Source organism: Bufo gargarizans, unplaced genomic scaffold (genome assembly GCF_014858855.1).
Source record: "Bufo gargarizans isolate SCDJY-AF-19 unplaced genomic scaffold, ASM1485885v1 original_scaffold_1831_pilon, whole genome shotgun sequence".
Taxonomy (NCBI): Eukaryota; Metazoa; Chordata; class Amphibia; order Anura; family Bufonidae; genus Bufo; species Bufo gargarizans.
The window spans coordinates 105,932-121,924 of NW_025334536.1; the positions used below are offsets into that span (position 1 = coordinate 105,932).

Here is a 15,993-nt window from a genome sequence, read left to right on the forward strand (position 1 = left end):
ATGGCTGCAGAGGTTACAGGGGTGGGGGTCAGCCTGTCAGTGCTCAGCGTCATATCCAGAGGTTGTATGAGTGCTGCCAGCATTGCTGCAGAGGTTACAGGGGTGGAGAGTCAGCCTGTCAGTGCTCAGCGTCATATCCAGAGGTTGTATGAGTGCTGCCAGCATTGCTGCAGAGGTTACAGGGGTGGGGGTCAGCCTGTCAGTGCTCAGCGTCATAGCCAGAGGTTGTGAGTGCTGCCAGCATTGCTGCAGAGGTTACAGGGGTGGGGGTCAGCCTGTCAGTGCTCCACATCATATCCAGAGGTTGTATGAGTGCTGCCAGCATTGCTGCAGAGGTTACAGGGGTGGGGGGTCAGCCTGTCTGTGCTCCACGTCATATCCAGAGGTTGTATGAGTGCTGCCAGCATTGCTGCAGAGGTTACAGGGGTGGAGAGTCAGCCTGTCAGTGCTCAGCGTCATATCCAGAGGTTGTATGAGTGCTGCCAGCATTGCTGCGGAGGATACAGGGGTGGGGGGTCAGCCTGTCAGTGCTCAGCGTCATATCCAGAGGTTGTATGAGTGCTGCCAGCATTGCTGCGGAGGATACAGGGGTGGGGGGTCAGCCTGTCTGTGCTCCACGTCATATCCAGAGGTTGTATGAGTGCTGCCAGCATTGCTGCAGAGGTTACAGGGGTGGAGAGTCAGCCTGTCAGTGCTCAGCGTCATATCCAGAGGTTGTATGAGTGCTGCCAGCATTGCTGCGGAGGATACAGGGGTGGGGGGTCAGCCTGTCAGTGCTCAGCGTCATAGCCAGAGGTTGTATGAGTGCTGCCAGCATTGCTGCAGAGGTTACAGGGGTGGGGGTCAGCCTGTCAGTGCTCAGCGTCATAGCCAGAGGTTGTGAGTGCTGCCAGCATTGCTGCAGAGGTTACAGGGGTGGGGGTCAGCCTGTCAGTGCTCCACATCATATCCAGAGGTTGTATGAGTGCTGCCAGCATTGCTGCAGAGGTTACAGGGGTGGGGGGTCAGCCTGTCTGTGCTCCACGTCATATCCAGAGGTTGTATGAGTGCTGCCAGCATTGCTGCAGAGGTTACAGGGGTGGGGGTCAGCCTGTCTGTGCTCCACGTCATGTCCAGAGGTTGTACGAGTGCTGCCAGCATTGCTGCAGAGGTTACAGGGGTGGGGGGGGTCAGCCTGTCAGTGCTCAGCATCATAGCCAGAGGTTGTATGAGTGCTGCCAGCATTGCTGCAGAGGTTACAGGGGTGGGGGGGTCAGCCTGTCAGTGCTCCACGTCATATCCAGAGGTTGTGTGAGTGCTGCCAGCATTGCTGCAGAGGTTACAGGGGTGGGGGGTCAGCCTGTCAGTGCTCAGCGTCATATCCAGAGGTTGTGTGAGTGCTGCCAGCATTACTGCAGAGGATACAGGGGTGGGGGGTCAGCCTGTCAGTGCTCAGACCATACGCCACACACACTTCATCACATTGGTCTGCATGGCTGTCGTCCCAGAAGGAGCCTCTTCTAGATAAAATGCACAAGAAAGGCCACGACGAGTTTAAGGATGTGGATTACTGGAACCATGTCTTGTGGTCTGATGAGACCAAGAGAAACTTATTTGGTTCAGATGATGTGTGTGGTTACAACCAGGTGAGGAGCACAAAGACAAGTGTGTCCTGCCTACAGTCAGGCATGGTGGTGGGGGTGTCATGGTTTGGGGGCTCCATGAGCGCTGTTGGCTGTGAGGAGCTACAGGTCATTGAGGGAACCATGAATGTCACCATGTACTGTATCGCACATACTCCTTCATAATGTACTGTGACATACTGAAGCAGAGAATGATCCCCTCCCTCCGGAAACTGGGCGGCAGGGCTGTATTCCAGCATGATAACGACCCCAAATACCTCCAAGACGACCACTACCTTGTACAGATACTGAGAGTAAAGGTGCCGGACCGGCCAAGCATGTCTCCGGACCTAAACCCTATTGAGCATCTGTGGGGCCTCCTCAAACGTAAGGTGGAGGAGCCCAAGGTCTCTAATATCCACCAGCTCCGTGTGATGTCGTCATGGAGGATGGAAGAGGATTCCAGAAGTAACCTGTGAAGATCCAGTGACCTCCATGCCCAAGAGAGTGAAGGCCGTGCTGGAAAATAATGGAGGCCACACAAAATATTGACACTTTGGGCACAATTTGGCCATTTTCACTTAGGGGTGTCCTCACTTTTGTTACCAGCGGTTTACACATTAATGACAGTGTGCTGAGTTATTTTGAGGACATGGGTTGCTAGATGGCCGCTAGCACATCCGCAATACCCAGTCCCCATAGCTCTGTGTGCTTTTATTGTGCAAACAAAAAAAACGATTTGATACATATGCAAATTAACCTGAGATATCAAAGCACAATAAAAGCACACAGAGCTATGGGGACTGGGTATTGCGGATGTGCTAGCGGTCATCTAGCAACCCATGTCCTCAGCTCTATACACAAAATCCAGGTGACAGGTTCCCTTTAATGGCGGAGTGCTGCGTTATTTTGAGGGCACGCCCAATCTACACTGTTATACCAGCCGTACACGGACTACGTTACATTGTATCAAAGTGTCAGATCTTCAGTGATGTCCCAGGAAAAGAAGGAATAAAATATTTACACAACTGTGAGGGGTGCGCTGACTTCTGTCAGATACTGTATATATATATTTATATATTTTATTAACCAAGTCCCAGTAGAGGGACCTGCGATCCTCCGCTCGCCCATATAATACACTGTAATGTTTCTGTATTGCAGTGTATTCTACCATTTACATTAGGCGCCCCTCCCCCTCCCCAACCAATAGATGCTGCGCTCCGCATTTCCCGCGGTAGCAGCGGGGTAAATGACAGAAATCGGAGTTCTCTCAGACCCCGCTGTCAGGTGTATAATACAGCTGTGGCCCTCTAGTGATGGCGCCAGGACCCCTCAGAGGGGTGTGCGGTCACATACCCGGATTTCAGGTCCGTTATCCGCAGGCAGCTCGTGGAGTCCAGACCGACCTTTCCATTCCTGACCACGCTGGAGATGAACGGGGACAGTGCCGGGGAGATTCGGTTCAAGGTGACTTCAGGGGACATCCTGCAACGTCAGAGCCTGGAGGAAGAGTCAGAGAGTCAGATCATGAAAACCGTGTCCTGCCCTCAACAGGGGAGACACCTCCCAGCCGTTAAAAATGTCGGAATGCTGAGAGTTGTAGTACTGCAACAGTTTCAGGTCGGAAGAGTGACGTCATCTGCGCGCCCATCACCACTACCAGCCAATCAATGGCCATAGGGGTGGCAGCGATCACCGACGAGCCCGGACGTAATGGTGCGTGAAGGCAGGAGGAGGGAGCTCGGCGCTGGAACAGGTAAATCCGTGCACCCTGCCTGCAGTCTAGGAGAACCCCTTTAACCCCTTCAGACACCTCCAGCTTTCACCCGAAGGACCGAGCCTAATTTTGCTAATCTGACACGTGTCACTTTTTCAGTAATAACTTTGGAACGATTTGACTCCGAGTGGATTAAACACCTTGTACTTCATGTTACTGGTACATTTCCGTTAATATGTTTAACCTTTATTTAGAAACAAATTTTATAGAAAAACTATACACCTAATAAAATAGGTATTAATTAACACACACCATATGTCTACTTTATGTTGGAATCATTTTGTAAATGTGATTTAATGTTTTAGGACTTTTTTAGGCTTAGAATTTTGAAAACAGTGACTGCACCAGCAGAATAGTGAGTGCAGCTCTGGAGTATAATACAGGATGTAACACAGGATCAGTACAGGATAAGTAATGTAATGTATGTACACAGTGACTCCACCAGCAGAATAGTGAGTGCAGCTCTGGAGTATAATACAGGATGTAACTCAGGATCAGTACAGGATAAGTAATGTAATGTACACAGTGACTCCACCAGCAGAATAGTGAGTGCAGCTCTGGAGTATAATACTTGATGTAACTCTGGATCAGTACAGGATAAGTAATGTATGTACACAGTGACTGCACCAGCAGAATAGTGAGTACAGCTCTGGAGTATAATACAGGATGTAACTCAGGATCAGTACAGGATAAGTAATGTAATGTATGTACATAGTGACTGCACCAGCAGAATAGTGAGTGCAGCTCTGGAGTATAATACAGGATCAGTACAGGATAAGTAATGTAATGTATGCACACAGTGACTGCACCAGCAGAATAGTGAGTGCAGCTCTGGGGTATAATACAGGATGTAACTCAGGATCAGTACAGGATAAGTAATGTATGTACACAGTGACTGCACCAGTAGAATAGTGAGTACAGCTCTGGAGTATAATACAGGATGTAACCCAGGATCAGTACAGGATAAGTAATGTATGTACACAGTGACTGCACCAGCAGAATAGTGAGTGCAGCTCTGGAGTATAATACAGGATGTAACTCAGGATCAGTACAGGATAAGTAATGTAATGTACACAGTGACTCTACCAGCAGAATAGTGAGTGCAGCTCTGGAGTATAATACAGGATGTAACTCAGGATCAGTACAGGATAAGTAATGTATGTACACAGTGACTGCACCAGCAGAATAGTGAGTGCAGCTCTGGAGTATAATACAGGATGTAACTCAGGATCAGTACAGGATAAGTAATGTATGTACACAGTGACTACACCAGCAGAATAGTGAGTGCAGCTCTGGAGTATAATACAGGATGTAACTCAGGATCAGTACAGGATAAGTAATGTATGTACACAGTGACTGCACCAGCAGAATAGTGAGTGCAGCTCTGGAGTATAATACAGGATGTAACTCAGGATCAGTACAGGATAAGTAATGTAATGTATGTACACAGTGACTGCACCAGCAGAATAGTGAGTGCAGCTCTGGAGTATAATACAGGATAAGTAATGTAATGTATGTACACAGTCATCTGTAATCATATAAGACCATTGATGGCCCAGAGTGTATTCCTTATGATAGTATCGATAGCATTAGGCTATTGATGCTATAATTCTGTTTTTCGCCTGATTTCATATAAAATTTTACTTTTATTATCTCATCTCTTAAAATATAAAGAGGAGAAGAAAATAAGTGCCCTTGGTGCGATAAAAAATACAGAATGCATTTACTTGTAGTTTTTGTATATTCCTCTTTTCTATGGTCACTTTAGAGATCGCAGTCTGCTGGTAACTGATTCTGTGTCCTTTTTCTGTTTCTATATCTTGTTTCAACTCATTTCCAGTCAGTTACTGTTTGTTTGCTTTTCCCTTTGGCTCCTATGAATTACTAGTTGCTGTTATAGCCGGGGTAACGATCTGCTGCCAAATCCCTCACTTAAAGAGGACCTCGGCTCTCACCGCTCCTGACAGGCCTGTCCCCCATATCATAACAATTCTGGAGCCTCTATTCTCCTCTCTGTATGTTGTACCGTTCCTCTATTATTACTACTAGAAGTTATGAATGAATTGCTGGCAGTCTGCAGTAAGGGTACAGAGGGGGGTAACATGTTGGGGGGGGGGGTACCTGCACAGACTGATTCTATCCAATCAGTGCTGACAGTTTCAGACTGTGCAGGGACACACCTGAGATAATAAAAGTTAAAGGGGTATTCCCATCTCAGACAATGGGGGCACATCGGTAGGATATACCCCCATTGTCTGATAGGTGCGGTCCCACCGCTGGCAGCCGCTCCTACAATGAGAACGAAGCGGGGAGCGCTGTGGCTGGAGGACCCCGGATAGAAGTGAATGGGAGCGCACTGCGCATGCTCCCATTCATTTCTATGGGGCAGACGGCTCGGCTATTTTTTCAGTGGCCCCATAGAAATGAATAGAGGGTGGCTGCGCATGCGCAGTGCGCCCTCTGTTCATTTGCCGGCTCCGTTCTTCGATATGCCCCCATTGTCTGAGATGGGAATACCCCTATAAATGTTATATAAAACAGAATGCTTGATACTATGTGTATGTAGACAAAGACTGATAGTGAGTGCAGCTCTGGAGCACAGGTAATCCGGATAATGCTGCACGTGTTTACATGTTGCACATTTTGCTGTATTTTGAAGGGACATAAAGTTGGAAACGAAGAAAGACATATGTCGCGTACACAGAGACATTTCAGACACACAGCGGCCAATAACAAGCGCCTGCCACTCACCCCCCGGAGAAGCAGCCAGCCCTAGCAGCAGGAAACCCGGTCCTCCTGCTAAGACCCCACGCTGAGCTGTCCCTATTCATGCCTGTCTCGTATAATTGTTCTAATTGAAAGGTCTTCTACCTAATGAACGAGTCTAACGTAATAGCGCATCATGAAACATACATATCCATAGTGACATATTTCCCTCCAAGCCGCCCAGTCCGTCCCTTACAGATTTTTTTTTCTGTCAGGCACTATCAAGGGGCAACCCCCCCCTGAGCGGTGGTGAGTTGCCATGGAGACTGCTCCTCTTGCCGCGCTTGTATTTCCGCGTTCAGGAGGCACGTGGGTGCTAGAAGGCGACCTGATTGGTTGATCGTGGTCACGAGGTGCTCCCAGCGGCCATCTGTGACTACTGGGCTGCGCGCGAGGTGAGTGGTTAATGTCAGGGCAGGGGCTCTGACTACGACTCCGAGTGCAGAATATGTTGGGAGTTATAGTTTCAGAGGTGGTGAAGTAGTGTCATCGTCAGTAAAGAGAATTATAATAAAACCCATTGGATCTTGATGTCGGCGCGGTCTGCAGCCGTCTGCCGGGCTTTACAGTTTACGTCTCTCACTATTTGCAAGACCCCTCTGCTGTCAGCCAATGAAAACGTTCTGGGGAAACCCCTCCAATGTGAAACCGTTGCTGTCAGTGAATAGAAACACTATAATCCTACAGACCTAATACTTCTGTAGCCAAAAGGTGGGTGGGAAAACCGCACGGAACCGCAGCGTCTGCAGTGACCCTTAATAAATGCAGGTTTTAGAAGAGAAAATCCGTTCTGTTTTTTCGTAGGGGCTTCTGTGCTTTTCTCCACAGATCCACGCCAAAAACCGCGTGTGTTACTTGCAGATCTGATGCAGTTTTGCCGCAGATCTCACTCTTGCTTTAAAAAGGGTTAAATCTGCACCAAAAATTTGACACTGCTCGTTTCCATGGTTACGTCCACCCTGCAATCCAGCAGTGGTGGTCGTGCTTGCACATTATAGGGGGGAAAAAAGCAGCAGCCTCTGTGCGCTGCCACGGACCCGACCAATAGAGAGGCCGGTGCTTTTTCTTATAGTGTGCAAGCACCACCACCAGGGATTGCAGGGTGGTCGTAACCATGGAAACAAGCAGTGTATTAAGTGATGGAAAAATGAATCCAGCCAGCAAAGGAAGCAACATGGACAATCACAATACATTAGTAAGTGCCTTGTGTTCACTTTCTCTACATGATAAATTCCATTTGCTGAAGTGAGACGACCCCTTTAGGCCTCTTTCACACGGGCGTCATGTTTTTTGCCCGGATAAGATGCGGGTGCTTTGTGGGAAAATGCGCAATTTTTCCGCGCGAGTGGAAAACATTGTAATGCGTTTTGCACGCGCGTGAGAAAAATCGGCATGCTTGGTACCCAAACCCGAACTTCTTCACAGAAGTTCAGGTTTGGGATTGGTGCTGTGTAGATTGTATTATTTTCCCTTATAACATGGTTATAAGGGCAAATAATAGCATTCCTAATACAGAATGCAAAGTACAATAGCGCTGGAGGGGTTAAAATATATATTTTTTAACTTACCTTAATCCACTTGATCGCGCAGCCGGCATCTCCTTCTGTCTTCTTTGCTGTGCACAGGAATAGGACCTGTGGTGACGTCACTGTGCTCTTCACATGGTCCAATCACATGGTTCATCACCATGGTGAGGGACCATGTGATTGGATCATGTGATGTGACGTCACCACAGGTCCTTAGCCGGCAGCTCAACATTACAGAAGAAGACAGAGATTTGCAACTACGCGATCAAGTGGACTCGGTGAGTTAATTTTTTTTATTTTTAACCCCTCCATCACTATTTTACTTTGCATTCTGTATTCAGAATTCTATTATTTTCCCTTATAACCATGTTATAAGGGAAAATAATGATGATCGGGTCCCCAGCCCGATCGTCACCCAGCAGCCATGCGTGAAAATCGCACTGCATCCGCACTTACTTGCGGATGCTTGCGATTTTCACGCTGCCCCATTCACTTCTATGGGGCCTGCGTTGCGTGAAAAACGCAGAATATAGAGCTTGCTGTGATTTTCACGCAACGCACAAGTGATGCGTGAAAATCACCGCTCATGTGCACAGCCCCATAGAAATGAATGGGTCAGGATTCAGTGCGGGTGCAATGCGTTCACCTCACGCAGTGCACCCGCGCTGAATACTCGCCCGTGTGAAAGGGGCCTTAAGGTTAGGTTATCCTTAGGTCAACGTGCAGAAGAGCCGCACAAATTTCCGTAAATTCTGTAATTTCTAACAGCGGTTTTTGGTGCAGATTTGAAGCGATTTTGCAGCAGGTTTTACGCTTCATTGAAAAAGGGTCAAAACCGCAAACATAATTGGGGATTCGGAAATCTGCACGGCCGGTCGCTTTCCCTGCGGACAAAAATGAGCAAAGTGTACATGAGATTAGCGCAATCTGCCGGTACTGTACTGTACTGCGGTTTTTCCGCATCGGAATCCACATGGAAAAACTGTGCTTATTCCAGGTAGCCTTACACAGCAGCGTCAGCTTGTGAGCCGCTCGGTACACCCTTCACAGTCACGTCCTGGTGTGTGAAGGGGTTAAGGGTTGGTAGTGATGTGAGTGTTGTGTGCACATCCGGTGCAGCGTGGTGCCGCCGCGGTCTGACAGTAGCGGCTGCTGATGAAAGGTCTACAGGGGACCTTTGCTCCTTCCGCTGGCTGTTTACTGACTCCTCGGTTTCATCTTTTTCACTCACTAGCTCCCGCCGTCTGCACCATGGATCCCGCTAGTCCTCAGGTGGTCGTGGTGGGCTCCTGCATGACCGACCTTGTCAGGTGAGTGTGCTGCTCCATATATGCATGTCCGCTCGGCATGCTTCCCTCAAAGGGGTTGGTAATAGGATCAATGTCAGATACGTGTGGGTCCCACCTCTGGTACCGCTCTTATCTCCAGAACGGGACCCCCCAAAGTGTATGTGCAGCCACCATATATTTTCGGAACTGCCAAAGCGATGACTGAAGAGAATGCCGCACATGCATGGTGCGCTCTTCTTCACTTCAGGGGCCCTGTTCTCTAGATAGGAGCGGGTCTCAGAGGTGGGACCAGCACCTATCTGAAATGGGTGGCATCTCCCATCCATGACTGAGATGGGCCAACCCCTTTAAAGGGCTGTCCCATGACCGCATGTTATCCCCTATTCACAGGATAGAGGATAAGTGTCTGACCGGTGGGGGTCCAAGAACTGAGGGCCCCGCTGATCACAAGATCGGGGGCCCGTGTTACCCCAGTAGTAGCTGCCACTCTATTCAGCTGTGTGGGGCTGCCGGAGATAGCCGAGTACAAGCGCTGACTGCTATAATACTGTACCGTAGTCTACAGTCGTTGCCAAAAGTTTTGAGAATTACATAAATATTGGAAATTGGAAAAGTTGCTGCTTAAGTTTTTATAATAGCAATTTGCATATACTCCAGAATGTTATGAAGAGCGATCAGATGAATTGCATAGTCCTTCTTTGCCATGAAAATTAACTTAATCCCAAAAAAAACCTTTCCACTGCATTTCATTGCTGCCATTAAAGGACCTGCTGAGATCATTTCAGTAATCGTCTTGTTAACTCAGGTGAGAATGTTGACGAGCACAAGGCTGGAGATCATTATGTCAGGCTGATTGGGTTAAAATGGCAGACTTGACCTGTTAAAAGGAGGGTGATGCTTGAAATCATTGTTCTTCCATTGTTAACCATGGTGACCTGCAAAGAAACGCGTGCAGCCATCATTGCGTTGCATAAAAATGGCTTCACAGGCAAGGATATTGTGGCTACTAAGATTGCACCTCAATCAACAATTTATAGGATCATCAAGAACTTCAAGGAAAGAGGTTCAATTCTTGTTAAGAAGGCTTCAGGGCGTCCAAGAAAGTCCAGCAAGCGCCAGGATCGTCTCCTAAAGAGGATTCAGCTGCGGGATCGGAGTGCCACCAGTGCAGCGCTTGCTCAGGAATGGCAGCAGGCAGGTGTGAGCGCATCTGCACACACAGTGAGGAGAAGACTTTTGGGAGATGGCCTGGTGTCAAGAAGGGCAGCAAAGAAGCCACTTCTCTCCTAAAAAACCCATCAGGGACAGATTGATCTTCTGCAGTAAATATGGTGAATGGACGGCTGAGGACTGGGGCAAAGTCATATTCTCCGATGAAGCCTCTTTCCGATTGTTTGGGGCATCAGGAGAAAGGCTTGTCCGGAGAAGAATAGGTGAGCGCTACCATCAGTCCTGTGTCATGCCAACAGTAAAGCATCCCGAGACCATTCATGTGTGGGGTTGCTTCTCATCCAAGGGAGTGGGCTCACTCACAATTTTGCCCAAAAACACAGCCATGAATAAAGAATGGCACCAAAACACCCTCCAACAGCAACTTCTTCCAACAATCCAGCAACAGTTTGGTGAAGAACAATGCATTTTCCAGCACGATGGGGCACCGCGCCATAAGGCAAAAGTGATAACTAAGTGGCTCGGGGACCAAAACGTTGACATTTTGGGTCCATGGCCTGGAAACTCCCCAGATCCTAATCCCATTGAGAACTTGTGGTCAATCCTCAAGAGGCGGGTGGACAAACAAAAACCCACTAATTCTGACAAACTCCAAGAAGTGATTATGAAAGAATGGGTTGTATCAGTCAGGAATTGGCCCAGAAGGTGATTGAGAGCATGCGCTGTCGGATTGCAGAGGTCCTGAAAAAGAAGGGCCAACACTGTAAATACTGACTCTGCATAAATGTCATGTAATTGTCGATAAAAGCCTCTGAAACGTATGAAGTGCGAGTAATTATATTTCACTACATCACAGAAACAACTGAAACCAAGATCTAAAAGCAGTTTAGCAGCAAACTTTGTGAAAACTAATATTTGTGTCATTCGCAAAACTTTTGGCCACGATTGTAGGCAACCGCCTGCATCCAACAGCCCCACAGCGTTGAATGGAGCGGCAACACGTATGCCATCAGTGTCCCAGATGGGCAATCCCCTTTAGAGTTCCTGTCAGCAGGATCAACCCTATTAAAGGGGTTGACCAGAATAGGCCATCACTGACTGATCAGCAAGGGTCCAGCACCTCACCAGAAGTCAGTACCACCGCCGGAGCACTGTCAGCGTTGTAGCAGACTGTGCTCTTCACTGCAGCGCTGCTCCCATTGACTCCTGTGCAGACATAGGTCTGCATAGGAGCTGTATATACAGTACAAAACAGTAGGAGATTTTTCATCAGTATTATGCCTTATTGCTTCATAACACGGTTTTATGATTTTCAAACTTTTTTTATATTTAAAGATGGAGATAACTTTTAAAGGGGCTTCCCTCCATTAGTAATGGCACCGGGCGCCCCCTGAGAATCCCCCTTTAAGGCCATTATTGGAGCGCCCTCTATCTGTCACCGAGCGGGTGGCTGGTGTTTTTCCTACGCACCATGTGCACTAGTTTATATAGGAGCGGGTCAGGCAGGCGTGAGATCACTGCGGAGCGGTGTTTGTGGCAGCGGTTACCATGGTGATAGACTATGATGTCATCAGCTGAATATTATTCCCTGCAGGCAGGATCAGGTGCGGTGAGGTCAGCCTTCAAATCAGATCCAGCAGCGATAACCAGCTCACCTCCGCCAGGCGGCAGGAGTCTGATTGGAGGCCGAGACCCTAAAATTAACCCCTAGTTCTGAAAGCAGACCACAGCTGTAGGGGTGTATTCACACAGGACAGAAACAGCGCGCCAGGGGCAGAACCACCTGTATAATATGCAGAATTACTGTAGATTGAACTACAATCAAACACATATATACTGACCCTGGCATATACAGTCACTGACATATATACACTGACATATATATACTGACCCTGGCATATACAGTCACTGACACACACACACTGACATATATACAGACACTGACACAAATACACTGATACATATACACTGACATATATACAGTCACTGACACATATACACTGACATATATACAGTCACTGACACATATACACTGACATATATACAGTCACTGACATATATACAGTCACTGACATATATACAGACACTGATACATATATACAGTCACTGATACATATACACTGACATATATACAGTCACTGACACATATACACTGACATATATACAGTCACTGACACATATACACTGACATATATACAGTCACTGACACATATACACTGACATATATACAGTCACTGACACAAATACACTGACATATATACAGACACTGATACATATACACTTACATATACAGACACTGACATATATACAGACACTGACACATATACACACATGCATATGCAGTCACAGATGCACACGTATACACTGACGCTGTCATATACTCTCACAAATACATATACACTCCCAGACACACGCATATATACTCACTGACATATACATCGGCATATATACAGTCACAGACTGACACATATACACTGACACTTGTATGTACAGTCACACACTGACATGTTAGATGGATGTAATGCAGTTGCTGTGTTTTAGCTGACGGTGTGCCGGGACTTCCTGCTGGGGGAGAGGCAGAGAGTGCGGCTTCATTCAGGGTTAGGTCACAGAGCTGATCATGCATCTCTTATCTACAGTACCTACAGGGGGTCCTCTCACTTTTGAGGCCCAGGGGCGGTGTGATTTTTGTTTATTTCCTGTCACCTTGCATTCTCCAGATTCTTTCCTGTAGAAAGGGTTAAGCAGAGTGCAGGTAAAGCCTCGGGAGTCGCAGGATGGAACCTCTGAGCCCTTTTATTAGGTAGAGGAAAAACTAATAAGGAGGATTTCTCGTAAAGTGCGAGGAGATGATGGGCTGAGTTCAGCGCGAGGTCAGGACGCGCAGAGAACCAGAGTCTCTCCACTCGTCAGGCTCGCTCAGTGTGAATAGGAAGCCATTCCTGACTTCACGAAGGTCACTTAAAGGATAACTGTCATATTTTTATTTTAGTTGCTAGTTGATTAGAGCTAGGCATGTATACCTGAGCTAGCCTGTCAGTGATCTGTAATCACCTTATAATAACAGCTTCCATTAATGTCCTCTGTCCCTTTCCACTGCTCCCCTAAAAGACCGTTGCTAGGGCTCGTCTGTCTCCGGCTAGGAAGACGGAGGGGCGGTCCTTCACACTGCATGCCTGCATTAGGCTTCAGAGTGAGGAGGCGTGTCTCTCAGTAATCCAATCTGATTGGCTGGCAGGGAACTGCTAGCTACAGCATGTTTGTTTGTGACCTGAGGGAATGCAGTTTTGGCCTCAGAGAACTGGCAGAGGAGCCATCTTGAGAAGATCCTCATAATGTAGGATTCAAAACAGACGTAACTAAGGGGAAACAGTGTTAAGTGAAGAAACTAAAGATTGCTTTATGTATAATGCTGCTGCAGCAGTAACATATGCTAAAATTGATTTTTTTATTAAAAAACATGACAGTTATCCTTTAAAAGGAGTCTGTCAGCAGTTTTAAGCATGTTAAACTGCTGACAGCACGAAGTAGGGGCTGGAGAGGAGCAGGGCTTACCTTTTGTTGAAGCTTTTTATTATTAGGAGTAGTTTGCATATGAAGTTTTATATTACCAGGTTCTTCTCCTGCAAGTGCCCAGTAGGAGGAGCTTCATTGTGAAGTGCTGTCTGCAACCAGTACGTTTGTCACTCAGAGGGGAGGGGCTCTGGAAGCTCCACCTCTTAGGCAGTTGCAAGAGCAGAATCGGGCAGAGTAAAACTTCATATTCACACTATTCCTGATAATAAAAGCAACCGCAGCAGTACGTCCTGATCTGCTTCAGTGGCTGGGACTAAATCACAGACTGTGCTACAGTTCTGTGGTGTTACTATAGATGGCACCTCACCATAGCAAACAGCTGCTACACCGCTACTGCCAAGTGTGAATACGGTACACCCGATCACACAGTCCTCCCTCATCACTGCTCATGTTTCCGCAGCATAACCCCTCGTCTGCCCAGAGCTGGAGAGACCATTCACGGGAGCAAGTTTTTCATCGGCTTCGGGGGCAAAGGAGCAAATCAGTGTATACAAGCGTCTCGACTCGGGGCTCGCACGGCCATGGTCTGCAAGGTAACACTATGTCCTACGTTCCAGCCCTGAGATCTGTGTATAGTATAACAGGAAATCCGCACGCGATCCTTCAGTGTCATCTCGGAGACTAAATAAACTGCTGTCTCATAGATCACGCTCCTATTAATCACTGCGCCCGGGACGGATGAACGCGTTCCTGCACCCTGACCTCATGCTGGGATAGGACAGTCATGTCAGGAATGTGTGCAGTTTATAATTAAAGATCTCATTACTTAAAGGGGGAATCAGATAAAGGGTCCTGCTCTTTATTACAGAAACGGTGCCATGTCTGTCCATAGCCTGTGCCTGGTACTGCAGCGAATCGTACCTACATTTTTGCCATCGGCCATCATAGGTCTGTGGCATTCCCATCTTATAAAGTATGATGGTGGGCGTCCAACCCCGAGGACCCTCAGAATGGATGGGCCTCAGTGCTGGTCCTCTTCTAAATTTTGCCTGCACTTGAGTGGGACCATTCATTGCCACGTAATACTACATTCCCCCTACAGAGGTCGCTACAGGGGGATTGTCCAGATGGCTGCACTTCTTTGCCAGTACCTAGAACTGTCTGTGATGAGACCGCCCCTTTAAATAAATGGAGTCTGACTCATGTGAGAAAATCTTGTCATTGTGATGATAACTACTATACATCTGTGAGAGACGCGTTTTGCATTTGTTGAGTTTCCCTTTAACCTGCCCATAGACGGACCAAACATGCCGACTATAAACGGCCATACAGCCACCGTTACTCAACTTAATGGAAATCCTAGATTTAATTATATATAGCTGGATCATGGTGACATCACCCTCCTGAAAAATAACCTATGCTTCCAGATTAAAACTATGACCCCCCGAGTTATATTCGGAGCAGTGATGTCACCCTATTAATATCTAACTATGTGGAGACGGCATTCATGTTTCGGTATGGCTGACCGCTCATCGGTTAACCGGCTCCTTGGCTTTGAGGGCACTTCATGCTGATCTCCTGACCTCATGGTTAGTCCTTCTGCCTGTCCACACATAGGATGTCTCCTCATGGAACAAAGAGCCACTTGTCAGCCTTCTGAGAAAATGTCATTGTCCCCAACTGCCCTTCGGATATAGTACTCAAAGGTACTAGTAAATCTAATACACATATACAATCCACAGGAAGGAAGACATTTAATGCAATCACTATAATACTGCTTCCTATGTACAAGACTATAACTACTATAATACTGCTTCCTATGTACAAGACTATAACTACTATAATACTGCTTCCTATGTACAAGAATATAAATACTATAAATACTGCCTCCTATGTCCAGAATATACTACTAGTAACTACTGCTCCTATGTACAGGAATATAACGCTATAATATGCTCATTGTACAAGAATATAACTACATATACTGCCTCCTATGTACAAGAATATAACTACTATAATACTGCTCCTATGTACAAGAATATAACTACTATAATACTGCTCCTATGTACAGAATATAACTACTATAATACTGCCCCTATGTACAAGAATATAACACTATAATACTGCTCCTATGTATAAGAATATAACTACTATATACTGCTCCTATGTACAAGAATATAACCACTATAATACTGCTCCTATGTACAAGATATATAACGACTATAATACTGCTCCTATGTACAGAATATAACTGCTATAATACTGCTCCTATGTACAAGAATATAACTACTATAATACTGCTTCTATGTACAAGAATCTCACTACTATAATACTGCTCCTATGTACAA

General features: G+C 46.8%; 2 protein-coding genes across 3 annotated transcripts in view; one reads left to right on the forward strand and one right to left on the reverse strand.

Annotated features, from left to right (window-relative positions):
- The window catches only part of BABAM2 (BRISC and BRCA1 A complex member 2), a gene marked incomplete at its 3' end in the record, with an annotated part of 102,925 nt that extends 96,736 nt beyond the window's left edge, over positions 1 to 6,189 (reverse strand). The window contains exons 1-2 of the mRNA XM_044274576.1: positions 6,130 to 6,189; positions 2,958 to 3,101 (exon numbers count right to left, since the gene is read on the reverse strand). Of these exons, the coding sequence (XP_044130511.1) occupies positions 2,958 to 3,085 (128 nt within the window). The remainder of the gene's footprint in view (positions 1 to 2,957; positions 3,102 to 6,129) is intronic.
- A 274-nt stretch (positions 6,190 to 6,463) lies between these two features.
- Positions 6,464 to 15,993, forward strand: part of RBKS (ribokinase) — a 41,376-nt gene continuing 31,846 nt past the window's right edge. Inside the window, exons 1-3 of one of the 2 annotated variants that reach the window (XM_044274578.1) lie at positions 6,464 to 6,539; positions 8,905 to 8,980; positions 14,106 to 14,238. In XM_044274578.1, coding sequence (XP_044130513.1) covers positions 8,922 to 8,980; positions 14,106 to 14,238 — 192 coding nt within the window. In that variant the 5' untranslated portion in view covers positions 6,464 to 6,539; positions 8,905 to 8,921. Of the gene's footprint in view, positions 6,540 to 8,823; positions 8,981 to 14,105; positions 14,239 to 15,993 lie in introns of those variants that run through there. The other variant, XM_044274577.1, reaches the window with a different exon arrangement.